The following is a 27,482-nucleotide window of genomic DNA, read 5'->3' as shown; positions in this document are numbered from 1 at the left end:
TGGTCTCTCGCGTTACGCGCTTGCTACGGTCACGAGGTATATCACCCAGCTGCTGAACGTACTCGGCTGAAAGTTGCTTGATCACGGTCACGAACGTGGCCATGGAAGGGTGTGGAGTGGGGAAGCGCGTGTTGAGAATGCGATTGAAGCGCTCGAGCGGGTTATTCGTGCGCGCAACAAGCTCATTATCAAGACCGTACACGTTCCAAAGCCCCACCGAGTATCCGTCAATCCAAGTACGCTTAAAGTACACCCAAAACTCCTGCCTCTTTGCGTTTGAGTACGCAGTTCCTTGCTTCTCACAGCGTTGCTTGATTTCCGTCTGAGCCCAAGCAATCCCATGCGACTTCACTTGATCCGGATTGGCCACTGTCAACATATCGATGACGCCTCTTGTCATCGCTATACTGCATTCTGCATCAGGTATAGCATACCGCTTCATCGCACGCCGCAGCGCCTGCTTCAGGTGGAATAGACAACCCAAGACAATGGCGTCACGGAACTGGGTTTGCACCGCTTCCACTAAAGCCGATTCAAAGTCGCATACGACTTCGGCTGGACTTAGTTGCTGGTCAGTAGCTTGGAGAACAAAGTGCATCATATCCCAATATGCATCAGCACTGCGCGATGTACTTAGGATATAAAACACGGGGATGTACAGGCCTGACGCACAGTCATGAACCATGAAAACCACATATTGCTGAAAATTGCGTGGAACGCACCGAAAGGTGCCATCGATAAAGAGCGACACGTTGTGGTAGCGAAACAAGTTCACCAGCGCTGGATGAGCCCACCCTAGCAAACGTGTTGGACTGTTCACATCGTGGCGGTTTGCTGAAACAAAGTGAAATTGGAAAAATGACACCGACTCATTGAGTGCAAGCGAGAGTGGTGGAATCTCCACCGATCCGTGCACGTTGCCACTGTAGTGAAGAGATCTTGCTCTGTAAACGCGGTTGACCACTTGTGACTCAGACAACCCAAGCATGACATTGTTGTCATTGCCGTAGAAGATGCTGCGCAGCTCCTGCCATATTTCTCTAACCGGTCGAGCGACGTCAGCAATAGCCAAGCTGTCTGCCATGGCCTTCATATCCTCGTTGACATCGGACAGTCCACTAGCAACCTGCGCGACCTGGCATGTATGCGGTCGCGCATTGGAGTAGCCCATTGTCGAGATGCGGAATTCCATAGTCCCCTTGCACTTTGTGCGTCGGAATGTCGAACAACGATACACGACCTTCTTTGATGAAGTCCATGAACGCGTGTACTTGTAACCTTGAAAGTAGCACGTCGTGCGCTCTTGACGATGCTTCTTTGGCAACTTAGCATCTCCCTCGTCGTCTTGCTTCGGTGACAGTGACTCTTGCTCCAGTGACTCTTGCTCAGCACCTCGCCCCAGCGACTCAGCTCGTCGTTTCAGCGACCCAGCACCTCGCCCCAGCGACTCAGCTCGTCGTTTCAGCGACCCAGCACCTCGTTCCTGTGACCCAATAACGCGCACTCCACCTCGCGCCGGTGACTGAGCACTTGTGTCTGCCATTGCCTGCTGTAAACTGAGACCTCCCACCGACCCGCATTAGCAGCAGCACATGTACCAACTCCCATGTTCACATCCTGAAGTCTATCCTGGAGTATCTAAAAACCTGATCCAAAACCTGATCCGTTCTGTATCTGTTCCAATCGACAGGTAACCGTTAGCTTCGCTATGCAGCATATGTAAATAGTATTTCGCTTTCACCTATGCTTTCGTGCTGGTCGTTTGATTACTAGCAACTCTGTAACACGCATTGCAGCGCGTACACGGATCGCCTCCTGTGTTTCAAGCTAGATTCGCTCGATTTGGGATCGATCTCGCAGTATTCGCGACCGTGGGCACACAGGCGGGTTGCTGGACCGGGTGGCAGCTGCTGAAACCCGCGTAGTTGGTGTCCTGGCTGCTGCTGCTTCTTTTCTGCGGTTTGCTCCAGCGGCTCGTGATAATGCGGTGGTGGAGCCTCGCGTGCTTGTAGTTGCTTCTGTAGGGCCCATCGCTGCTCCTGTTGACGAAGTTGGCGTCGGTGCTGTGGATGAATATATGTACTTGTCTTTCCGACAGATAGCTCAGCACGATTGTTGTCTGGCCGCTTTGCAGACCATTTTGACCAATTTTAACACGTAAAGCCTTAATTGTGTCCAATTAAAATGGTTAAATGTAGGTTTGACATTCTGACACCTTCCGACAAATATGTGTCTGAAGTATTTCCAAAATATCAATATCTTCATGCAAACAACAACTGTAAAACGTATTTTTCAAATATACCAGCCATTCGTACAATGAGGAGTGGCCCTAATGTAGGAACACTGAAGAGGATGAGGTCGTTGGTTGGGTGTCCACCGTTGGTGCACACTTCACCAGAAGAGTAACGTAGCCATGGATCGTGCGTGATGCATGGGACATAAGCAAAATAAACAAAGGTTGTGCTTATGTCTTCAATATGCCACGGGAAGACCGCAAGGTAGCCCGAGTGCTGTGCAGCTGGAAGACAGAGATCGCGCCTCACGTTGTGGACGTCGCGACGCTGGACCATCCGACGCGGGAGCGGCTTGAACGCTTGCAGGATCTCCTGTTTAGCACATGCACAGGACGCAAGGAACACCGGTTTAACGTGAGTAGAAAAGTTCTTGGCGCTTACCTGGTACGGTACTACCCGCAGCTTAAAGCGCTAGCTCCTGCAGCGCCGATCATCATCCACATGGAGGAGTGCTTAGTATCTGCGGGCATCTCGTCAACTGCCTTGCTTGAGTGGTCGGTAGCTCTGGATGAAGTGGCGGCTCCACCTGCTCAAGATCAAGAACAAACTCAAGATAAGGCGCACACGTTGCCGAGAAGATGACCACCCTTTGTCTGTGATTGAAGGGCTTATCGCCTCGAACAAGGTCATGGCTGCATCGTCGAGGCGGTACTACTAGATAATAAGGGTCCACACGCAACAACGGAAGAAGGACAACTGCAAGAGCCATCAGATCAATAACCAAATCCCAAGCACAGAAAAAAAAAGCTGCGAACCTGTCGGCCACATGGCTTGCGTGGTACAAGAGGATACCACGCGTGTGGAACTCAACCGATAGAAGTCGGAGTGTCGCCACGTGGTCGCCTTCATGAAGCTCTCCCTCAACGATAGCTTCGTTGTGAATGTCACAGCGGAAGAATTCAAGAACCAAGTCCTCAACACCGGCCGCGCGGAAATTGGACTGTTGGAGTTTCTGAAGCTAGCGGCGTCAACGAAGGGAGTCGGGACTGCCCTGCGTGCGCTGCGCCCGCTGCGTATGTCCGGTATATTGGACGAGCAAATCATGGTCTACAGGCACCAACTCGTCATAGGAAGCATCGAAGACCCTGCACATATCGACGCGCAAGACATGCTCGGCATTGTAGGTCATGTGTGAGAACGGCGAGGTTAATTCATTCCAATATATGTATTCATTTGACATAACATCGCAGCTTAACAAGACAACATATTCATGTGTACACATCCGCGCGCGCAGGTCACCTAACCAAAGCGTAGGCTGCACACCGCTCGATCGTACCGCGCGCACCCACCCACTACATGCACAAATCCTCAGCAATACAGCACGGTTCAAAGCACTGATCCTGACCCAATCTTGATCATAAACACCGGCCGAAACGTGGCTGTAGACGAAGCTAGTATTGCGTGTCGTTCGCAATACGCTCACTATATTATCGTTTTCAATCCCCAAAACCCGACAGGGAAATATAACTTCATGCTATATGCTTGTTGCTGTTTGACATCATGGTACGTCGTGAGTTTCAAATTGCACTGTGCAAGTGAAACTAAAAGATCGTTTGGATGGTGTGGTTCCAAGCCCAGAGGTATTACAGCTTGTTGATCTGACAGCGAAGTCGTCTGAAATTCGTTCTCACGTAATTGAAGTTGTGGAGTCTTTGAAAGGATCTAATCGCGTTGTCAATACCGATAATTTCTACACCTCCTGCGTGCTACTAGAGTCGCTAAGGTCGATTGGTCTTTATAGTCGTGGTACAGTGCGCACATCCAGCAAACACTTCCCCCACTTCACAATGATCCGAAAAGCTGATGGAAAGCCTAGAGGCTACATGAAACAAGGCGTGTGCTTAGAGTAACATATCGTAGCGGCCAGTTGGATAGATGGCTCTATTGTGAATACAGTCTCTAATGCTGACGCCTCCTCTTCCTCTACGATATATCATCGCATAAAGGAGGAACATGTTGCGTTTAACGTCCCGGCCTGCCTCGGTGAATACAACGCGGGGATGCAGAGAGTCAACCGTCATGATCAGCTTCGCGGTCGGATTTCGCTAGCCGATGGCCACTCATTTCAGAAGTGGCATACAAAATTAGCAATGGCTATGATTGATATCGCGAGATGTAATGCGTACGTATGCGATAACTTGGCACGTGATACAAGCGAGATGGATGTTGCACAGCCTCGCAATACTGCGAGGGCAAGCGCCCGTGACGGCCACCGGGCGTTTGTCATTCCACTTGTGCGAGAATTATTCAATGGAGATTGGAAGAAGTGCATTGACAGTGATGACGTAATTGTGTACACTTCGAACACAAAACCCATGACAATTGCTGCCAATTTGACCAGAAATACGAATGAGTTAGAAACGCCAGCACATACATGTGTAGCAAAAGAGTCGTGGCTTGTGTTACAAGGAAGGAGTCGGGCAATGCACAAATGGACTGTATGTAAGTTCGAGGGCAGGGATGACACCCAGAAAACGGATTACTGCGAGACGCATCGAGTTGCACTCTGCAAGCGTACCTATCGTACTGACCACAGAAAACCGCACCTGTGTCAGCAGCAAAATTGGACGTGCTGGCAAGAGTATCATTGTTCTACTTGCCAAAACAGGTCTATACAGTTGACGGAAATCTGAGAAGGTCGTCCCCAATTTGTAAAGCCCAGTGTTCGTTCTTGAAGGAGCGTCGAGACCAAGATAATACTGAAGCGATCAGCAACCACGACTAGCATTCGGCTCATATATAGTACTGAAGGTAAAAGTAGGCACTCAATACATTGTGTGCACTTGAACTACGACTGAAAATCAGCCAGTTACTTGTACTCGCGGCATTCCCCCTCCTTGTACATTGACCAGTGCAATGTGCGCCGCTTTGGTGCCTTTCGTCTAATTATAGAGCACATGCATGGTGCTGCATGTTACCCTCAGCACCAATGTCTCGATGCTCCCTCTCTAGGCGGCTCCAGCACCTCGATGTCACGTAGAATTATGTCGCCGGGCCCGTGATGTCGAGATCGCCTTGCGGTGAACCCGAGGCGTTCCACGGGCTGTCGCTGTCGCTAGTTCGCCCCTGCAACGGGCGCCGTCTGAAATTCTGCGTCCTTGCTGCCTTTCGCCTTGTAGGGCTGCGCCATCATCTCGTTCTGTCGGTGTCTAGCGTGTGGCTGCTGCATCGGGCGCCGTTGTGCCGCACATGTGCATGATGTAGCACAATAATGTTGGGATAGGAGCCAAGCGTTACGTTATTGTTGGTGTCGGCGCGAGTAACTTGAGAGACACAATAGCATGAGCGCGCCGTGTCTGATCAGGATTTAGATCCCACGCTGTGATTGGCAGTCAACGCTGACATTTTCCTAGAGAGGCGCAAAAATTGTTGATCAAAAGTCGGTGCCGTATCTTAACTTCACTATAGGCTAGATTAGTCTGCTACCTTCTTTTGGAAAAATATCTTCATGTATCATTCTGGTATCGATAGGGTTAAACCACTAGTGGTACGCGAAGGCTGGAATAGGATACAGATAATCCGATCTACACTAGTGACAATAAAGAAACATAAGTACGACTCTGTTGCAAGCCCACAGCATTCATCTAGAGAACGGGTGTATCGCTAACGTCATCGAAGTTCTTGGCGTCGAAGGAAGCTTTGTTGCCTTCGAACTCCACGCTTGCAGAGCCACTATTTTGTATTGGTGCCTCGTGGCTACAGCGTCAACAAATCCCCCCCCCCCCCGGAGTGTGCAGCACACCTCGCTTTTGGTGCTATCAATCATCAAACAACTGATCTAATCGTTCTCTGGTCTGTCGACCATCATCGACATTGAGTACCTCATCGTCAAATGCAAAACCCTTCGGGTCGGCAACACAGCAATAGTAATAGACCAACGCGATAGGAGGGTGTCTTGTACCAGTGTTGAGCCTTTCCCATAAATCGAACCTCCTCATCCGTAAAATTAACACAGGACAGAGCGCGACCTTCAAGCTCTCCAAGTCTGTCCTGAATACCCCGTTGTTTTTGCGCGCGGCGGGCGCGGGCCTTGCCGTTCGTTCTCGAGGTGCTGCTCCCGTTCCAGCAAACTTTCATTGGCTCTTTGGGTACGGCGCTTCTTGCTGCGGTCTTCAGTGTCGGCCATTGCCTTCCCACGTTGTTATTGGTCGTCAGCCCTCTACAAAACAAACAGTTGGATAAAACCTACATCATACGCCGCCATGCTACCCCGACTACACCAATTTGAATACGCTCCCATCAGTATAGTCACTACAATTTATCCATACAGTCATGCTCTGTAGTAGCAAAATCCCCATCTATGCTGCCCGAGCGTCAAGTACCCAAATCGATTCACCGGTAAAACTATCCCGTCGCATTATGGTTTTTGAGGCATTTTGCTCGATGGTTCGCGATAGGGTTAACACGCTGATGGCGCATTTCTTGAAGCCTGTCGGCGGCAGTACCGACAGCACAAACTGCGTGTCGTGGTCGGTCCAACGGCACTGGCGAATTCCAGTTCAACGTGCTTCGTGTCGGCCCACTGCTTCGTGCAGCTCGGACAGTGCGTGTGTTGCTGATGTCCTTGCAGCATATGTGACTCGCAATCCCTTCCTCATCAACATGGCTTGCGCACCTTGCAGGGCAGAGCCGCCGTCTTTCCCCGAGCTCAATCCAGAAAAAGCAGGCCAGTGCCAAGAGAGTCATCAACAGGGCGGAAGGAGACGCAGCCAGTTCGCGCAACTCGAGACGCAGAAGAACCCCACGCCACAGCAGCGTTCCATGTTGTGTTTGGGCACGGCGTGGCGAGGTAGGGGTGGAAGCTGAAGAAGTAGTGCGAGGCGAAGCTTGGTTTTGTAGTGTTGTTTGAAGCGATGTTTTAGTTGCGAGGCAAATTGAAAAGTGACATTGAAGCTTTTAGACAAAGACCGCTATCACTGTAAGCCTGCTGACAGCAGAGGAGCTCTGCTATCGAATCTCGGGCCCCGTACACTACACGTAATATATCTAGAGCGCCTACAGCGTACCTTTGAATTTTGCACTTAGGCTGTGAGAATTATCCCGTGCCTTCAGCATCCGATTCGAGTGCCAAGTCGACGCATCCAGCTTCTCCGTTCGGACGGAGGCATTCTGTTCACAAGAAGGAGATTCGCCTGTCGACGGCAAGCTTCGAAGACGCAAGGCGCGCAGCGCAATCCTTACATTCCAGGTCTCCTGCTGAGAGCCGCATTTTCCTGCCGGCGCCAACGTTCGGGCTCAGTTGCGAGAGCTGAACGTACGACTCCTTTGCGCCATTGCGAAGACCCTCGAGGCCACCAACATGAAGATCCGCGACCGCGCCGTGAGCTCCGACAATGTCAAACCCACGATCGTGCTCAACCTGCCGGGCGTCCGTCTCACCGTGCTCATGAGCGCCTACGACTCGTTCGTGCACCTCGATGTCACCCTCGGCTCGGCCGCGGCGCTCTTGCCCTCCACCTATGTCGCCTGCATACTGGCCTGGAACGTCCTCGCGTCCGTGCTCGCGCTCCTGGTGCAGGGCGCTGCCGTTGAGCTCATCAGCTTTTACACCTCCATGTGCTGCACCATGCTGTCCATGAATGCCACGCGCAAACGCGGCCTCCGTTCAAAACTACTATATCGCCAAGCCGGTGACTGCTACAGCCTCCACGCTCCCATTGCTCCGCGTTGACGGCGGGTTTATCGCGTCCAAGTCCACCCATGTCGACAAGACAGACGATGTGGCCGCTTCCAATAGAAAGGAGCGGCAGGTCCCGGCTGCCCGACGTCGTGTGCTGGCGCACCTGAACAGGAATCGCCTCCTGGTCAATGTGGTGCCCGGCGACATGCGCTGTCGCGTCGACATGAACCTAGGCGAAGCGAACATTCGTGTGGGTAATGCGTTCGTGCAAGCGATGCCCGGCAAGCGCAAACCCCGCGACGTCTACGTCATGCGCGTGGACTGCGGTGCCCAGTCGGCGAGGCCAGTGTCTCACTACCCAACCGTTTAAATTTAGCACCATCAATTGTTGCGTGATCACACGAATTATCAAAAGGGAGTGCCCATCGACTTCACAGTGTAGCGACACCAAGACCATTGACATGGGCACATGTCGACAGTGTAGCACTACTGCTGCAGAAACTAGTATCTACGAAGATGCAACTACAAGGCTAGACCAGTGGCGCAGGTTATCGCCGACGACCGATAGCCGACTATTTGGTCATAGGACAGCCTTCCTAGCTAGCTGTCACTGAGCAACAACTGGAAAACAGGGCCCGAAGTGCTTCGAGCGACGGAACGGGGGCCGTGTCTCTCGCTCCAGCATTTTTCGTGCGGTCCACCATCGCCGCAGTCGCCGACTCGGCGCTATGGGAAGTGGCGAGAGCTGCGAGTTCACAACGAATCCGTTCTGGCCCTCCTTAGTGAAGAATTCGTTGGATTCCATGTAGTAGTTGTAGATGGTGACTTACAGGAGCTCCAGTCGGAATTTATTAGATGGAAGGGCACCGGCGAGGCAACAAAGCGATACGCTCAAGCCGGGCGATTCGGGGGAGAAGAACCCGACAAGCATTGGAGAAGATGTTGATATTTGTGTGTCGTTAAAACTACCGAGCGTGGACTGCATCCCAAAAAGCAGGCCATGCCGAACGCACTGGGGGCGTTTATGTGGAAGCGGCGATGCTGTGGCAGGAGGCGACGGACTGCTTACTCTGGAGATCAAACTTGTCGTCGTAGGTGCTTCTGGTCATGACGAAGATAATCTTTGTCATGGTAAAGTAGAAGGCGAACAAGTTGACGCGGCTGGCGGCGCCCATGGCGAAGAACATGTACTCGAAGTTGCCGTCGTTTAGGTCGTCGGTAGGGAGGTACGGCGAGAACATGACGGTGAAGACCGACGTCATGACGCTGCCCACGGACGCCATGACGAGGTTGACACTCTGGGACGTACTCTTGAGGCCGATCGGCACCACCGAGTAGAACACGTCGTAGGCCGTCACGTTGACGAGGATTTTTGGTCAAGGCGATGAGGACATAGGAGGCGATAGCGGCCGCCAACGAAATGTCGTTCAGGCGCTTGCTGCTGCCGCCGTCCAGGATCGGGTCATCGTTGGCGTAATGGAGTGCAAGTTGCCGTCCGTCTGGTCGTACGCGTACTGCCAGATGATGGCGTACGCAGCGAACGGCAAGACACTCACGAGATTCTTGTGGCTGTCAACCTGGACGTCGTCAAACTCGCCGCCTTTAGTCTCCTTCAAGATGTCGAGGAAGGAATGGTCGTTGGCGCCGTACTCCCAGCAGATCACACCGGCCAGCACCATCGCAGCAGCAACGTACGACAGCACCTCAATGACACGTCCGTTGTCGGCGCTGAAGGACGAAGCGATATTCACGACCACCGAGAAGAGCAGGAGGAAAGGGCCCGTGACAACGACGGGGCCGCTGAGGTTGACCACCGCCTCCTTGGTCATGATGTTCGGATGCGCGGCGATAGCCACGAGGAAGTCTCCGATGCTGTAGCAGATGTCGAAAGTGATGATGGTGTGTAAGCGGCCCCACTTCTCGTCGGCCAGGTAGACACCGAAGAGCGGCGTAATGTAGCAGATCGATGTCCATGTGCTCTTCAAGGCTCTGGCGGACACGAGGCTCCAGCCGATCTTCTGCATGAAGTTCTTGAGGCCTTGGTTGATACCGTAGTAGCTCAGGCGCTCGGACAGCTCCATCATGAGGATGAAGACGCAGACTTGGAACAGCACGCTCTTGTACTTGCGCGGGCGAGCGTCCAAGACGCTAGCGTATGCGCCGCTGGGCGAGTCGAGGGCCGGGGACTTGATCTTCGACGTGGTGTTCGGCCTGAATCACGACGTCGCTCAACTCCCTGAATTCACAATGAAGAACTATTATAAATGTTATGAAATGAAGCAAGCCAGCTTAAACTTACTTACATCTACTGGCGCGAGCTCTTTCTGTTCTGCATACGCGATTCGACAGCTCGACGCGTAGGCTTTCTCTTGCGGTTCGAGCGGCGTGCACTTCCAATACTGTCGCGCATCACACCACTAGCGACAGGAGAAACGTCGACTGGCGAGGGCGTCGGAGTCGGCTGAGTTGGAAGGTCCGTCAAATCGGGAATGAGGTCTCCTTCACCCAGCACCACTGTATCAGCGCTACTTACTATAGAATCCAGGCTAGACATGCCCTCCTCCAGCCGCATATCACCATCACTATCCGGATCTAAATCATCTTCTGCAACATCTGTCAGAAATGTGGTGCTGGCAATATCTCCTATGAGTACAGAGTCCGTGCCATCCACATGAATACTGCCGTCTGTTTCTGGATCCGAGCTCTCTGCGCGCGAGGATCTTCACAGCTATCCGTGTGAGTGCTTGGTAAAACACGGTCTGCAGCTGTGCGTCTGCGACGTGGCCGAACAAACTGGCGACGGCGACTATCAGCACCAGGGCATGGTAGGCCTGCATGGATGCAGGCAGCCACAATGTGGCAGCACATGCCACGCATTCAACTGTAGACACACGTAAATGCCCTGCTGCGAGTGTCGACTACCCATCCCCCTTCTGGCATCCCTTCAGTTTGCATCCGACGTGCATTCATGGATTTGATGGAGCGCATCAGCTCCTTTCGCTCATCGGCTGTCTACGTACCGGCTCTTTGATTGACGACGTAAAGATCCGCGGATAAGTCGCCGACCGGAGGGATGCGCCGTACGAATAGCCAACCACGACTGTTCATAAATCGATAAAGCTCGAGCAATCGGTCGGAAGCGGCAGCGACCGTGTCAAATGGCACGTCTCGGTTCAGAAAAGCGAGCCGGGCACCGTTAAGATTGTCGACCAACTCTCGGGGTGTAGCCAGGCCTTCCGGACACTGCAACTTCAGTGTTCAATGATATTGCTCCAAAGGGTTATTTGAAGCGGCATATCCACCAGGTGTGTAGAACGCCTGCCAGCGGGAAAACCGGGTCGAGTTTACCCAAAACCTTTTCACATGATCTGTGAGTTTACGTACTGAAGAACCGAGACGAAACCTGTCCCGTCGCTCCAAAACGCAGGCCTTTACAGAAGGAAATGCATCTTGAGTCGCATAATGCATGTCGTACAAATCCGCAAACACAACTCGCGTATCTTCCGTGCTCACACGGAATTTGCGAGCATGTTTCCACACATTCTGCGTCACGTGAAACCAGCACATCAAAATGGTTGTGCCTGGAAGCTCGGCCGAACAGGCGTTGAACTGCGCTTTGCAAGCATCTGGCATCATGAACTGCGGCGAAAATGGTGCATTACACGCATCCAAACACACGCGCTTCATGAAGCTGATGCTCCATCCGACGTCAATTGCGCGCTCTTGAGATGTGCAAAAGTAAGCGAGTAAAAAGAACTGGCCGCACCGATCTGAGTATCCAAAGGCAAACACGTTGTAGCCGTTGACCGCCATACTGTGGGTGCTGTCAACATGAAAAATCGTAGTGCAATCCGACCGATTCTGCACTGCAATGTAGTCACGGACGAGACGTGGACACGTCATGCCAACACGATAAAAAGAATCCTCAGATCCGTTTCCGAGATGTGAGACGCTGCTCGCGGTACCTGGCAGATCACTTTGTTGCGCGTCACACAGTATCATCATGTCGCGCTCTGGCAGCGACTGTAGATCTAGCTGATCGTACAGATTCCCATCGCAAAGCTGAATCATCGGCGCCATGGAATCTCGTGGGTTACCCCGCCTCCAGGTTTTGACAAAATCAGTCACTTGAGTGTCTTTCGGAGCAGGATCTGTGATCACACCTGCCTCGACCATGGCGCTGAGAGTTGTAAACAACTTGGTGGCTGTTATTTTGACTCCACTACTTAGCTTCTCGATAATAAACGTCTTCATTGCAGGGGAAATCTTGCCCTCCGTTGGAGTTGGCGGGTCGTTTCTGTGCATGACATGCTCGACTTGCTGAAACACCTCACAGGTGCTAGAGGACAGACAGATCTTCAACTTGTACCGACACGGACATGATGCCGTCTCTGTCGATGTAGCGTCGTCGTCGGGGGCAGTGAGTCTGGCACGACACCGCTGAGACCGGCACAGTACCATTTGAGACCGCATTTGATGAATGCAGCAAGCTAGATCGAAGTCCTTATCAAATATATGATCCACAGTACACCCCACTGGGTTACTCTTGTCGATACAGTGAGTTGGCAGTGAGTCCCGAAAGGACTGTAGTGTGTTAATCTCCATATGTTGGTCCACGTTGGTCAGCGACGCCCTCTTCATCTTCCGATTCAGACGTCTGTAGCTGCAGAATTCCATCAGAACTGAATAGCAGCTCGCTATCGCGCTCGGACGTTGTTAGTGTTCGCTATTGGCTTTGGCAATGCACGCAAGAGGTGAACAGAGAAGCATATATTGAGCTAAATTGCTACAAAAGTCACTTCAACATCTTGAAGTGCTATTTTGGTGTTTGTCTAGTTTTTTTGCTGGTGGTTTTCTGGCGATTTGGTGGTGCATCCTTTTTTCGAGTGGGCGTGTGCTGCACCTTCGTCCGGTGGTGCAACATCGAATTTTGGTGGGCCAACTCCTCACTCCCCAGTCGGCTGGCCAGGAGAAGCACATGAACCCCATGATCATGTGGGACGTGAATGCAACGTTTGACAGGTCAAGCAGCTCGAGCGCGACCTGAAGAAGGAGGTAAAGGCGAAAAAGGCGTCGCGCGGAGTGCAACTGCCGCATGTGTCGAGCGGCGCTGTGCTTTTCGTGCTGCCTGAGCTCACGGACCATGTGCTCAACGTCCACCGCGCCCATCTGCAGACGTTCATCGACACCGTGCGCTCGGACCCAGTGCTTTCCACCACGCGGTGCTTACGCAAGTTCTGCCAAACCTACCAGGCTGCCCAGCCCCAATGCACTCTCCGACCGAACGAGAGACTGCAACACGGGTGAGAAGGTCGGGTGCTGCCGCGCTCGTGTGGAGAATGAATTCGTCGAGCCAGTGGCTACCAAGAGAGAAGAGGAGATGGAGCTTCCATTGTATGTGAGAGTGAGTGAATATGCGAGACGGATGCTGTGGGTCGTTGCCGGGCCGCCGCATCGGAGGCAGCAATATCCCGACGGCCGACGGCGTTCATCTGTTCAAATTGTAGACGCAGTTCGACCAGTACGGGCGAGGCCCATTGCGAGGTCACAAAGAGGAATAAAAATCTGTAAATAATATATTTGGTGTTGTGTTGAGATGCTTGGTGTCGATACGGTTGCCGATCGGTGTGCTTCTCAGCGGCACCAACTCCTTTCGAATCCTCTGACGACAAGTATTTCCTACGATCCTCGAGTTCCTTTGAAAGTGACTGCAGCTCCAACATTGAGTTGGAGTTCATGTCAGCCTCCAAATTCATTGCATGCATTGCACTCTCGGCAAAAGCCTCCTGGTGCAGCCGGGCGATGAACTAGCTTTACATCGAGCGTTTATAACACACACCGCAGTTATATGTGCCATTTTTGTATGCACTTGCCTGTTATAACAATTCCACTTTGTATATCTTGACAAAGGTTAGTCGGTACTAGTACTAGTAATGTACATTGTACGTGCATTCGGCTCGACGACAAATCCCAAATCATTCTGAAGACGGCTGATCTGTACATGCCGCGCGGAATAGCTGAATGACTTATTCCTGCAAGGTTGCATAATACTACTGTAGTACGTTACAGGTGACCCAGCAAATCCACTTTATTATTGCTTCTAAACACATACAACGACTTTGCGGTCATCGAGGATTCAGTGCCGGATGGGACCAGTATTTCTTAAACCATTTCTATGATATAATGAGAGATCTGTTAAGTCCATTGCCAGGCCCTACCTGGCACGCAGCGGCACGTACCAGTAACCTCCGAGTGCTCATTCACTCCTTCTGGTAGAGTGCGGCATTTCAGGCTGACATTGTCAACCCCTGGATTGGAAAGCAGCACAGTATATATGGACAAACCCACCAAGTAGTGACTCCAGCTGCCGTGCTGCAGAAGTTGCCAGGTGCTACGCCGCAGCAAATGGCCGAGGAGATTGTCGCCCAGTGCTGACTTGTCCTCGAAGCTAGTGGAGCTGGACCTTGCATCCAGCCTGGATTCCAGGCGGTCGTGCATGTCGCCGCAGGGCGGCGTGGACAGGACGGACATCGTGTTCCCCATTGACGTCCTGTGCCCCAAGGAGCTCGATGTGACCTCTACTCAGCCAGCCCGCGCTCGACGTGATCGCTAATAACGGAACTGGTCTCCAGGGCGGTGTAGTTCGACCAAGCCAAGGAGGAGTTCGACAACGTCAAGCTCAACAATGGCATCAGGTGGATAATTCAAGGATCCAGGAATTACGCCATGGATGCTCGGCATATCTTTGTTGCTTTTAGCCTTTACTGGTTGAATGCATCGTCCTTCCCCACTACTCGTTCTTGTCACTTACTTCGTGATGCCGGCCATCCCAACCAGTTGAGCAGCTATTGGCGTCGACAGCTCCAGGTTTGGAACTTCAATCAGCACAGAAAGATACCACACCTTTGCACAGAAGCACAGCCACACCTTCAACTCCTTCGAGGGCGAATTGAACAACGACTCGCCCAACTCTAGGTGGCGCCGGACGCCGTCAGCAGCGCGAAACCAAAGAGAAATGGGAGGCTGTTCATCCACCTTCCTGCGACGCTGGTGCTCCGGCTAGCGCTGCGCGTGGTGTGCATCCATACCGAAATGTTAGCTCTGTACTACCTAGAGCTTGGACCACTACCGACTCCAACTCGTAAACGCTGCGCAAACTCATCAGGTCCAAGAAGACAAAACCTACGAAAGAGAGGGCAAAGCGTTTGGGCATTAATGTCGCCGGGCTCAGTGTGTTGGGATAGCGAGTTAACCAAAACAAACGCAGGCGCCACACACGTCCTTACTGTGATAAGAGAAACAATGAGTATTGACTACATTGGTAGATTAAAAACACTTTTATTTACTTCAATTTATCTTATGCCTCCTGCGCGCGAGCGGCGGATCAGTTTCTCGGCCTTGCCATGTTGCTTTCGTGGGGAAATAACAACGAGAATCACTTGCACAAGGCACAACAGGAGCATCTACTCGTGGATAGACAACTCTTTCGTCCCTGTAGGCGACGTCAATTGACCCAGTACTCGCTTAGAGACATCTTCTCAGGCGCCTGCATTGCCTACGAGCGAGAATTCCACGGACGGTACATCTCGCTGTCACGATCGCGTTGATCGTACCAATTCCTGAGCCAGACGACGACTCAATCGCCAATATGCTCGGCTACTTCGCAGACGTCATGGCCGTCATTACGTTTGGCGTGCCGCTTATGCTGCTCGGGGACGTCGTCAAGACGTGGGGGAAACGAGGTCGTCGCGGCATCTCCGGCTTCCCCAGCGGCGTCCCTGGCCTATGTACGGCATCATGCAGACGACCAACTGCGTCTTCGTTCCGAACACCATCAGTGGCCTGGTGTGACTTGTGCAAGTGATCTTCCTTGATATTTTTCCACAAAAACAAAATGTGTCCAACGACGTGTACGAGGTAGCTCAGAAGCTTTTTTCGGTCGAGTCTTGATGGTGCGGTTTGTAATATCAACAAAACTCGGGTCTCCTCACGACGTCGAGGGAACACAGGGGGGGGGGGGTCGAATGCACGTGAATCGCATGTTTGATGCCTGTGTTTCGAGGCTAATACCTCGGAAGGCAGCTGAACTTGGGCAACGGCAATTTAGGCTGAGGCTTTCTGTTTACGTCACGTTTTCACTTGTTTGAAAGGAATTCAGGGCGTCGATTTCTCTGAGGCACCTCGAGATTTTTAGAATTTGAGGTATGGCATCCATGTAAGTGCACAATGTTTTTTTCCCATGAGTTTTTGTTGGCACGTGATGCAGTCCCCGACTGGAAGTGCACAGTAGCTTGTCTGTTGTACCCATGCCGTACGTTGTATAAACTGATCTATACGAGATTCCTGTGCAGAGAATTTGGGTAAGTACCCGGATAATTTGACTTTAAAAATACACCCCTGGCTGGAACTCAAACCCCTTGCTTATGAGGCAACAGCCGACTCTATTTTGTTTTGCGGTATCAGCACTGCTGATACAGCAGCGAGCCCATTCCTTGGTGCTCACGATCGTCCCTCCTTCTGCTACGGGATCGTCGGCGACGCATTACAGAACACGCATTACATGTATACACCTACGTGCATTCGGCTCGACGACAAATCCCAAATCATTCTGAAGACGGCTGATCTGTACATGCCGCGCGGAATAGCTGAATGACTTATTCCTGCAAGGTTGCATAATACTACTGTAGTACGTTACAGGTGACCCAGCAAATCCACTTTATTATTGCTTCTAAACACATACAACGACTTTGCGGTCATCGAGGATTCAGTGCCGGATGGGACCAGTATTTCTTAAACCATTTCTATGATATAATGAGAGATCTGTTAAGTCCATTGCTGGCAGGCAGCAGCACCTCACCACAGCTACGATCAGTTCGTATTTTGCTGCTCAAGGCTCAAACCCCTTCATTCAACCACGATTGACCATGCGTTTGAGCGTCTTCCTCTTCGCTGCTGCCGTCACTCTCCTGGTCAACCCTATAACGGTTGAAGCATCCGTGGCTACGCCGAACACTCTGAACTCGAACGATTTTGCCCAGAACGACGTGGACAGCAGGTCACTGAGAATCCGAGAGGCTGTCGATGCCGACCTGGATGATAACTCTGATGACGAAGAGAGAGGTTGGGTCACTGAAATTGCCGCGAAGTTTACTAGGTCGTCGAGCTTGAAGTCCCTTCTTGACGAAGTGGAAACTCTCAAGACCCAGGCATACAAGATTATGGATTCTAACAAAGAGCTGTTCAAAGAAGTCGCGAAGATGGTTGATAATCCGTATCAGTTGCACCAAAAGCTTGGCATCTCGGAGAAAGTCAAGACGATGTCGTCAGCTCAGTTGAACAACGATATGAATTACCACTTCTGGTTGGAGTACTCCAAGTGGTGGAAGGGAACCTATGGCAAGGACATCGGGTTTTAAGTACTTAGCATTGTGAAGCTAAGCAAATAACGCCATCATCATGGTTTTACTTTCAGATTTGAGTTCTAGTTCGTTATTCTTTCGTACTGGCCTGCGGCAGTTGAGAAACACTCCACAAGCATCACCGTGATGTGAAATGCTGGTATTTCACGCCTGGCACGAGTGTGGTGAGCCGGACTGGAATTACCCTTACCGAGCTAGAGAACTCATGCTTTGCGGTAACAGCGTCGCGTAGAGGAAGCATATCCTTCCCTTCCTGCCAATAAAAGTATAAAGAGCCTAAATAAATGTGGGAGCGCTGCTAGTGGTACAGCCTACCACCGAATTTATTAGTAGGAAGCAGATATCTTTGAGAATCGCTTGTACGTGAATATCAACAAGTACCACCGAGACATCGTAATCAGGCTTGGGCTAATGGGAGGGGTGATTTTGAATCCGCCAAATCCAGTCAAACGATCGTTGTACTGGTAGCCTAGAGCTTTCTAACGAGCCCACACATGCCTCGTTTTGGTTTAACTAGAGCTGTTGACTTTCAAGATTTGAGTGTCATGACACCTGTTCTCAGAAATAGGCCTGCATTCGGTGGTAGCAACATCGTCCAATAAGGTGATCCATGAGAACACCATTGACGCTGATAATATCCTTGGTGAAGGCAGCAGAAGCAGCACTACTATTAATTAATTGAAGAAAATGGATTGCTGTCAATCCTGTTAGCCAAAGAAACTCGAACCTAGAACACTACACCAGCGGCTCTGCCTAGTCGATTATAATCACCTCCGTTTCACCTAGTGTTCTTTTCTTAGCAGTCATGTTTCCTAGATTGCGTGCATTTTTATTGTTCATGTTTTCACCTACTTGAAGCAAGAACAGAGACCCTACTCGCAAGATTTCAGCCATATAATCGGGCACTTTCCTTCTCCACGGGTCAAACTCGTCACCAGTTTTCTGAACTTGCACGAACACTTCACGATCGTGTCCAACCCCCGCTGTGACTTCGAGTGGGCCTTTGGTGCTCTGTTGTAAAACGGCAACGAAGAAGCGCGCATTCGACATGCTCGAAAAATTCTTGATCACTAAAGAGGGTCGTGGGCTTTGCAGATAGACCATTATTTCAGTTCCATGAGCAAGGTTGGCGTTCATAATTTGCCAAGGAAACGGCTTTTGGCAGTCCATTGTCTCGTTGATAAGCTATTGACGACACGTTCACGCAAGAGAGGCCAGCGCTGTCTTGTGGAGTGGTGAGCTCATTGCATCAACGTACTGCGATAGTTCGTCCACAACTGGGTCTAACAGTCCCGCAGCTTCCACGAACAAGTTCTTCACGTTAACGAAGACCTGTGAGTTATCACAAGCCATTGTGTGTTTCCACAACACGCCCATGTTATTTGAGAATGTGCTAGTCCGACAAAATAATTGTGCTTTCCCCACTGCAGGGCTGCCTGAGCATACACACAAGAGTCGAAAGCCACGACAGAAACCCATTCTTGTCGGTTTGAGTGAGCTGATCGACGTACTTCTATTTTCGCACCACTCATCGAGTGCCAGGACACATTTGCGACCGTTTTTCCCATGCTCGCTTTAAAATCGGATCTGAGCAAAATAAAACTAACGCTGTTTTCCTGGCGGAAGCAGGGCGTTTGCATCCTTCATAAACTGCAGGCGTTCCTTGTCAACACCAGCTAAGGTTTCGCAGCCATGTGCCTCGACTTGCTCCTTCGTACAAGTTTTTGAGATCAGGAACGTGACAATTCCGCTGCCATAGTTGCCATCACTCCCCTTTGTGCCAATACTCGCCTCGTCGACGTCAGAATCATCAAACAACATCCACTCATCACTTCCTCGATACCACCACTTAATCCATCCGCATACACCACGTAATGAGGTCGAAATGCAGCCGTAGCATCTTCCTTCTCCAGCACACTCATCTACTCCCTAATCGATGACAATCACCTCGGATTCTTCTCGTGGTCTTTCGTTCCTGCTTTGGAACTTGCGGATCCCTGCATTCCACTCCGGATTCCTCATTTTCTCTCGATCTCCAGGTAACACCCACAGCTTCTCTCTTTCTTTACAGAAATTTTACAATAAATTGTCACTAGTGTCCTTCTGCAATGGTAGCGGAATAAAGTCATCGTCGTCTGTCGACGCCACTCCTGGCAGCACTGGGAGTGACTTGGCTTCCCCTCCGAAGGAATATTCCCCCGCCTAGTGCGCCACGCGACTCAGCGACTCAGCAGCTCGCTGATGCGTTGGCAAGCTTCTCCCTTAGGCACGAGGACGTCATTGGGGCCTCCAACATCTTGGAAGGGCCAGGAATCGGCCGAATTGACGAGTGCAGGTGTGGTTGCGCCGTAGCTGCTCGCGGAGACGCTTGGATCCCCGTACAGTTGGTTGTACTGGCTGATGAAGTTGGTGGCCAGCGTCGGATTCATGAGCCCCCGTAAAGTTCCCCCTCGCGCTCGCTGCAGTTTTACGATGTTTCCCCATTATTTACTATCTGCTTGTTCGTCTGGTTCCTCTTCGCGTGGTCTTTTTGTTTCCTATCGTAGGCATATTTTCTAAGCGAGCGTTCTCATTCACAACTGATTTTCCCGCTAACAACGGACGGGTCACTGGCCCATCGTTCTGGCCTTTCGTCATACAATCGAGCGCTTGTCTGTGCATATCCATCTTAAGACCCACGAAGATCAAAGTACCAGAGTACCAGGCAGAAATTATTCGCTTGGATCAGCTGGTGAGTGTCTTGTTGCCTACCAACAAACCTGAAGGAGCCAGCGATGGAGTTGCAGCAGCTTTGGTCGCCTTAGCTAAACTTACCAGTGCCTCTCGCGATACAGAAAGGTCCTGATGTTGATATTTTCACTACTGATGGTCAAGTGGAAAGCGGAGGACTGCTTCTCGAACGGAGCTCTGAGAACAATGTCGATATTGTAATGGCCGTTCGCTTTCAGGGACACTCGACTGGCTGTCACGTGATCGCCGCCTACGAAGAGAACATGGAGGATGCAAACAGTAGCGGCGATGCTGAGTCGGCCGATGCTACAACTGATACAGTGCCTATCCACGATATATTATTGGCGATAAGAGTCCTCCAAATGGCGGCTACTCCAGCAATGACCAGCTACTACTCAGAACAACATGAAAAACATGAAAAACACCAACAGTGGGGATAGTACTGGTTCGAATAGTCCACATCAGCCAACTAGTTCAATCCACATCCCAGAAGATATGAACAAGGAAAACGTTTGCAAAGGTGAAAAGGCTGCGCCGGGTTCCATCGAGCACTCAGAACCCCGAAGAATTCATTTTGCTCGTCTGAAGGAAAAATGTGCATTTGTCCTGTGGATTGGGAAGCTCATCCATGGTTTCAAATTGGGAGCCTGTTGTGGCTTCTGTTGACAGTGTTATTGATCAGCTACCCTGCGCGGACCGCTTGGGACTAGCGCTGGCACTAGTGGATGCACTACAAGACGATCTTGCCGCACGAACAGCTCTAACGATTTTTTCTTTAAAACAGGGCTTCTTTTTTCTCACTGCTAGCTCATCCGCCTCGCATTGCAACGAATTCCGTAGTTTCCTGACACCTACAGGTTCTCAGAATGAACAGACATAGCTGCTTCCAGGAGAATGTGTTCTTAACATCAGTGGAAGTGAACCATGCTACGACGGCAAGTGTGTGCACGTCCCAAAACCATGGGTCCCCTTCCTCCCCCACGAATGTTCGAGCGCCCCGGCCCTAGGGTTCAAAAAATGAACCAACTAGTCCATATGACGAAGGAGTCTGTGCTGTCACCAAGCTCGGAATTTATAAGCAGTAGCACTTGACCGTTCCACCTATTAAAATCCTATACTAAAGTCTCCGATTTTGGCTCGGCTTGATCGAATACCACAAAATGGTTTCCTGCGCATTCCCCCCCCTCCACACACACACACACTCCAAGAATGCACATGCTTGGTTCGAAGCCTAGCAAGATACGAAGTAGATTTTAACTGCTTTTCTTGGGAAAGCAGATTCTGAACCAGATCGCGATCAACACCAATCAGTGACTCAAAACTGTTGGCCTCGATGGTCTCCTTGTTGCATAACTCCGATAGCATGAGTGCAAGATATCGGATCCTTCGCTGCTGATTTGGACACCACCTTCGCCATTATGTGCATCATGAACCGCGACAACCTTCGTGATAACTTCCGGTAGTTGAAGCTGCAGCAAATAGCGCGCACTTCTGCCACTGAAAAGTGGCAGCTCAGGTGGTGATCACAGCGAGTACATGGCCATCAACTTGATGGCTGTGTACTCGCATCGCTTGATGGCATCAAGCGATACTCCACAGTCCGCTGTGCCCCCGTGGCATACACCGCATAAAACGGTCCACAAAGGGAAGTGACACGTAGCCCACGCCCTTGACTCGTAGACCCAGCAGATCTGGCACCATCAATGCAGTATCTCCAAAGGAATGCAACCCCCTACTTTTCCCAACAATTAATTCATTTTCTTGAAATTCTCTCCTTTGAGCTCGTGGCCGCTCCGATCCTTAGAAGGGGCCAATATCTGCATGTGTCTGCGGGTCCTCTTCTCCGCTCTCGTACGAGCGATCGCACTCACATTCCTCGTCATAGTCGTCTTCACTCGCTCAAGTAGCAGCGGCGCCTCCCGTTGCTGTTGGACGAAAAAGTCGATGTTGAAGTGCATCTCTTGCCAATCATCGATTTTTCACTTACCTCTCTACCAATCACAATCCACGCAGGTTAAAATATCCAAGACGCGGAATAATTCATCAGGAGAGTCCGAGTTTTCACGGAGACGATCGACAGGACAAGAAAGCGATTGGAAGGGGAATCTTACACGACTATCACATGGTCTGCTTCGAAGCGATGATACTAGCAGCACTGCATCTACGGATAATGCACAGTCACGTGCAGCTTGATTTATTTCGTGAATGACAGTCATTGTGAAACTGTAGGTTCAGAGGTATACCAATCAGGGTGTTTGGTACAAGTGGACCAAATGAACTTCAATTTGAATGGACTTTGCTCGGCTTTGCTTGCGTGCTAAGAAGCGATCAGGATCTGTGCTTCAATTTGGTCAACTTCGCGGGAATTTCAACCACACAAGTCAACAGATTCTTTGTCTAGATCGTTATCGGCCGCGTCGGCGGCTCCCAGCCCATGCCATTGGTGTGGGCAACATCGATCGAGTTCACGGCGGCTTCACTCGTATGCGCTTTCCGGTGTTCTGACCTTCATTCGGTGTGCCGCCGTTGAACTTTTCCTAGAAAAACTACATGTAGTGAACACTTTGCGTAAACACTGCTTCAGCAAACAGAGAAACGGACCTCATTCCTCGATTCGCTTCCAAGTCAGCACTCCGCTCAAGATGCCAGCCTTCCCGACAATTAAGCTCACATACTTCAACTTTACGGGCCGCGCCGAGGCCGCTCGCCTGGCCTTCTACCTTGGTGGCGTGCCGTTTGAAGACAACCGTATGAGCCGTGACCAGTTCTCTGCGCTGAAAACCTCGCTCCCGTTGGGTCAACTTCCAGTGTTGGAAGTGGACGGAGAGGTCTTCACGCAGTCGAGCGCAATCCTCCGCTATGCTGGTCGTCTAGGCGGTCTCTACCCGACCAGTGCCCCCTTTGCCGCTGCCAAGGTTGACGAAATGCTACACGCCCTGGCCGAAATGGGAGAGCAGATGATGCCTTCGTTCAGCGAGAAGGACGAAGACAAGAAGAAGGCTATGCGCGAAGAGCTGGCGACGGTCACGTTGCCACGCTATGCTGCTCAACTTGATGCTCGTCTGGAGAAGATGCGGTTAATGCCAGTGTTCCAGTCTGAGAAGGTGTTCGTGCACGAGTTGACAATCTACCAGTGGATGAAGTCGTTTCGTTCGGGCATGATCGACTACATCTCGCCGACAGTTCTCGACGGATACGAGCTTCTCAATGCTACGTTCGACAAGGTCGCGAAGCACCCGAAGGTTGTGGAGTGGAACAGCCTGCCGCACGACACGCCTAAGCTCAAACTCAAGTACTTCCCAGTCCCCGGTCGCGCTGAGCCCATCCGTTTGACGTTCTTCATCGGAGGCATCGCCTTTGAGGATGAGCGTCTCTCGTTTGACGAGTTCGCGAAGATCAAGGCCAGTCTACCGTTCAACCAGATGCCCGTACTGGATGTCGACGGCGAGGTCATTTCGCAGTCCGTAGCCATCCTTCGCTACGCAGGCACGTTAGCTGGACTCTACCCATCGCTTGACACGCTAGCTGCGTACCGAGTGGATGAGATACTGGCGCTGATTGACGAAATGTTCAGCAATCCTGCGTGGCGTGAAACGGTTAGTGAGAGCGACCCGGACAAGTTGCAGAAGATGCGCGAGGGTCTGTCCGCTGGTCTGATCCCCAAGACACTCAACTTCTTAGAGAAGCGAGTTGCGCAGTTCGACGCGTCCTACGCTACATGTGAGCACCTTACGGTGGCGGACTTGGCGATCTACGCGGTGCTGCTCATCCTGAAAGGAGGCAGACCGGGCATTCCAGCTTCGATCACGGACCCGTTCCAAAACCTGCAACGCGTCTTCGAGGTGGTGAAAGCACACCCGAAAGTCGTCGAGTGGAATGCTGCCCACGCGTAAGGCACTTGAGCAAGTCTCATAGCACAGAGTCCATGCTTATCAAGACTTGCAGCAGTTGAAGTATTGCATATGCTAGGAGACCCTAACTCAACTAATGAATGGCCAAAACCCCAGCAAATCATTTCCCGCCGTTCTAGACAATGGCCAACACCGGAACCGTCCGCCTCATCGCCCCCAGGGGCCTCAATGCTGTGCGTTTGGCGCTCTGCATCGGCAATGTCGCCTTCGAAGACAGCGAGCTACCAAGTACCGACGAGGCTTACCCCGAGTTACTGGTGAATGGCGAGTCCTTTACGCAGCCTCAGTCGATGCTGCGTTATGCCGGACGTCTGAGTGGCTCGTATCCAGCCACTTCCCCCCTCGCAGCCCTCCACGTGGACGAGATTCTCCATGTTCTGAGTGAAGTGGAAGCCAAAATGAAGTACCCAGAAGAAGAATCGGCAAGTGATGACCAGGTCCGACTTCGTAAGGAGCTGGGAACGTTGACTTTCCCACGCTATGCTTCACTGATCGAGGCGCGTTTGGAGCATCTACGGAGCGTTCCGGTGTTGGATTTCTTTGGCGAGCGGGTGCTGGTTCATGAAATCGCTGTGTACTGCTGGGTGAAAGTTATTCGTCAGATGGGACTTGGTGACGAGATCAGCAGATACCCGTGTCTCCTTGCAGCCGAGTCGAAGGTTGAAAGTCATCCAAGAATTAACCAACTCAAGAAGGAGCAGAGCTCCTGTGACCACCCTAAGCTGAAGCTGACGTACTTCCCCTTTCCAGGTCGTGCGGAGCCTATTCGCTTAGCTCTGTTTATTGGGGGCGTTACCTTCGAGGACGAACGGATTGGTTTCGATGATTTTAACCGCAGACGCTCCTTGCTGCCGTTCAATCAACTGCCAGTGCTTGAAGTGGACGGCGAAGTGATCTCACAAGCGCTAGCAATTCTGCGCTATGCTGGTACGCTTGCTGGGCTCTATTCGCCGACTAACACCAGAGAGGCCTTTCGAATCGACGAAGTTTTCTCGCTCGTCGATGACTTTTACAACTCCTACACTTGGAACGCGTCATACTTCATGAAAGACCCGGCTAAACAACTGGAACTGCGGGCTTCCCTGGCCAACAAAACACTTCCCAGAACGCTGGGCTTCCTTGAACGGCGTGTAGTTGAGTGGAATGGATGCCATGCGGTCGGTGATAAGTTCACCGCAGCGGATCTGGCAATCTATTCACTTCTGTGGACGTTCCGGAGTGGACGAATTCTGGGTGTTCCAGTGTCGGTTGTGACACCGTATGAAAAGCTGCTGTGTATTTACCAAACCGTAGCAAGCCACGCGAAAGTGGTTGAGTGGACTGCGATGCAGCATTAAAGGTGAAAATATATATCAAATCATCACGCTGCTTGAGACCTGAAAACGTCCATCGAAGACCTGTTACCACTGAGGAGAAAACTCATTTCATCTTGAAGACTTTCTAATACCTTCACCGGGCTTCTCATGTTGATTCCGTTTTGAACCAACGGAAGACTCACCATACCTGCCAGCCGCATAAATCGCCAATGCTGTTAAACTTGTCCCAAGGTCTTCATCGCTTGCCACAAAATCTTTATGTCTGAAAAGGAAACTGTGTGACGCGCGCAGGAGAATTGTGATTTGGTGATGCTGGTAGTCTAAATTCGGTAATTGATTGGAAACAACGTCAGATGAGTTACTCCCGTATTCTGTTCTCAGACACGAAGATGAAGTTTTTCTTTGAGCATGACTACTCCTCTCGCGGCTGCCATGGCGACAACTACAAGCCGAACGGGGACGTGCGCTGCAAGATCATCGAGTTGCTGGACCAGATGACGCGGTTTAAGGGAGATCTGTCGTTCGGAGGGCGGATTTTATTTAGTCTTCAAGTGCTGCCCGAATTTTTTGTGGAAAATGTTGGACCAATTTCTCTTCCGATGTCGGAAGAAGACTCGGGAGAACTTATTTCTCATAGTAAATTAGAGTACGGGAGGTCCCTGGGAATCAAGTTGAGATGAGGAACTCGCAATGGGCCGCAGCATTGAATCATTTATGTGAGAAAAGCACCACACAGCTGGATACGCCAAATATGTCAACGCCGTGGGATGCGAAGGAACTGCGCTACAACCTGTGCTGTCCAAGATGTTGCTGATTGGAGCAGGGGGTCAGCTGGGGAAATCTCACGATGTGGAGGTGGATGAAGATTGTGTTGGGAAACCTGTGGTACAGTTGGTTTTCTGGGGGGTTGCTTGGTGGTATTTGAGGGAGGACGACGAAAGTTTTGCTATGATTTTGGCAAAGAGGAAGGAACGGCAGTGTTTGCGTCGTGTTATGCCGTGTATACTGCTAGCACAGAATACGTTGTGGAAAAGGTAGGGAGCGGGTGTTGGCTTGCGGCGGTTTGTTCTCTCTGTGTTCGCCTCAGCAAGAGAGCAGGAAAATAAAAAGCAGCTTACAATTCAACTGGAGGAGAGTTTGGCGAAGTTGCGTGGCTTCGAAACGAGTACAGACAATGCAGCGATTACTCTGATGCTCTCTACGCAATGTAAGAAGGATGATGTTGAGATTCTGGGTGCCGAGACGCTACCTGGTGTGGACCGCGAACGTTTTCAGGCTCTCCAACAAGCCAACGCACTACTACCTCTGAACAAGCAACTGTTATTTTATATTGCTTGTCTGCGTTACAATGTTAGCTACACGCACGACGAGAAGGAGATGAACGAGGAGATGTCGTGGTTATCATACAAAGGCGGCATTCTGGGAAAAGGAGACCCATCAAAATGGTCAACGAACCTGAATCTGTTGAATTCTGGCAACGACGCGTTGAGTGAGTCCAGAAACGCAAACACAACCAGAGGTGAACATGAGCGTTTTGTCATTGTAGCATGGCCTGCTTCTAAGGGCATCGCCCACAAGCTGGTGTTCGTGGGAGAAATTGCAGCGACAACCTCCGCACTCACATGTACCCCTATAGACGTCACCAGGCTCCAACACTTTTTTCTGCTCGACGCGCATCAGTTTCGCGAAGACTCAGAAAAATAATTGTTTCCTCTGTCGCTCTTCAAGAAGTTTTGCCAAATTGTTGCTACGTCAGGTGACCTGACGCTTGCCAATGAATTCTTCTCGATTTATTTTCCTCGACTAACCAACAAAAGATGATATCATTCCAGAGCTCGCTACACTCGTCCGAAATGCAGGTTGGGAGGGAATCACCTATTTGTTTACGTACGCTGTTGATCAACTCGACGAGCGATTTGAGCTTACGTTAAAGATGATTAAAGAACTTGATGACTGTCATGTGGCGCAAACAGCTCTGACTACGATTGTAGTTGAACAAGCTCGTCTGGCTATGGACTTGCATCCTGTACCTTGCGTGCTCTTCGATAATATTTCTTCGCTGTGGAAAGTAGCAAGTGAATGTAAGAATCCACAACTACTCCTTGATCTGTCGAATGTGCTCCGGCGTTTTGATGGCGGAGTTATCGGTGCGTATATCGATCATCTGTCTGAGTGCGTTGGCCAAGCAAGTA

General features: G+C 51.1%; 4 protein-coding genes across 4 annotated transcripts; all 4 read left to right on the top strand.

Moving 5' to 3' along the window:
* Positions 1–7,593: 7,593 nt before the first annotated feature.
* On the top strand, positions 7,594–8,284 carry KRP23_5777 (uncharacterized protein; the record flags this gene model as incomplete). Its single annotated transcript, XM_067890884.1, has 2 exons — positions 7,594–7,806; positions 7,922–8,284. 2 exons carry the CDS (start codon positions 7,594–7,596, stop codon positions 8,282–8,284), a joined length of 576 nt encoding a protein of 191 aa, XP_067745294.1.
* Positions 8,285–16,838: 8,554 nt separating this feature from the next.
* KRP23_5776 (uncharacterized protein) lies at positions 16,839–17,330 on the top strand (the record flags this gene model as incomplete). The annotated part of the gene is made up of 1 exon (XM_067890883.1): positions 16,839–17,330. One exon carries the CDS (start codon positions 16,839–16,841, stop codon positions 17,328–17,330), a length of 492 nt encoding a protein of 163 aa, XP_067745293.1.
* Positions 17,331–22,705: 5,375 nt separating this feature from the next.
* Positions 22,706–23,956, top strand: KRP23_5775 (Glutathione S-transferase 1; the record flags this gene model as incomplete). Its single annotated transcript, XM_067890882.1, has 1 exon — positions 22,706–23,956. One exon carries the CDS (start codon positions 22,706–22,708, stop codon positions 23,954–23,956), a length of 1,251 nt encoding a protein of 416 aa, XP_067745292.1.
* Positions 23,957–24,096: 140 nt separating this feature from the next.
* On the top strand, positions 24,097–25,311 carry KRP23_5774 (Glutathione S-transferase 1; the record flags this gene model as incomplete). The annotated part of the gene is made up of 1 exon (XM_067890881.1): positions 24,097–25,311. One exon carries the CDS (start codon positions 24,097–24,099, stop codon positions 25,309–25,311), a length of 1,215 nt encoding a protein of 404 aa, XP_067745291.1.
* Positions 25,312–27,482: the final 2,171 nt, after the last annotated feature.

The sequence above is a fragment of the Phytophthora ramorum genome (assembly GCF_020800215.1).
Source record: "Phytophthora ramorum isolate Pr-102 chromosome Unknown Phyram_PR-102_s0005, whole genome shotgun sequence".
NCBI lineage: Eukaryota > Oomycota > Peronosporomycetes > Peronosporales > Peronosporaceae > Phytophthora > Phytophthora ramorum.
This window is presented reverse-complemented; position numbering and strand designations above follow the sequence as displayed.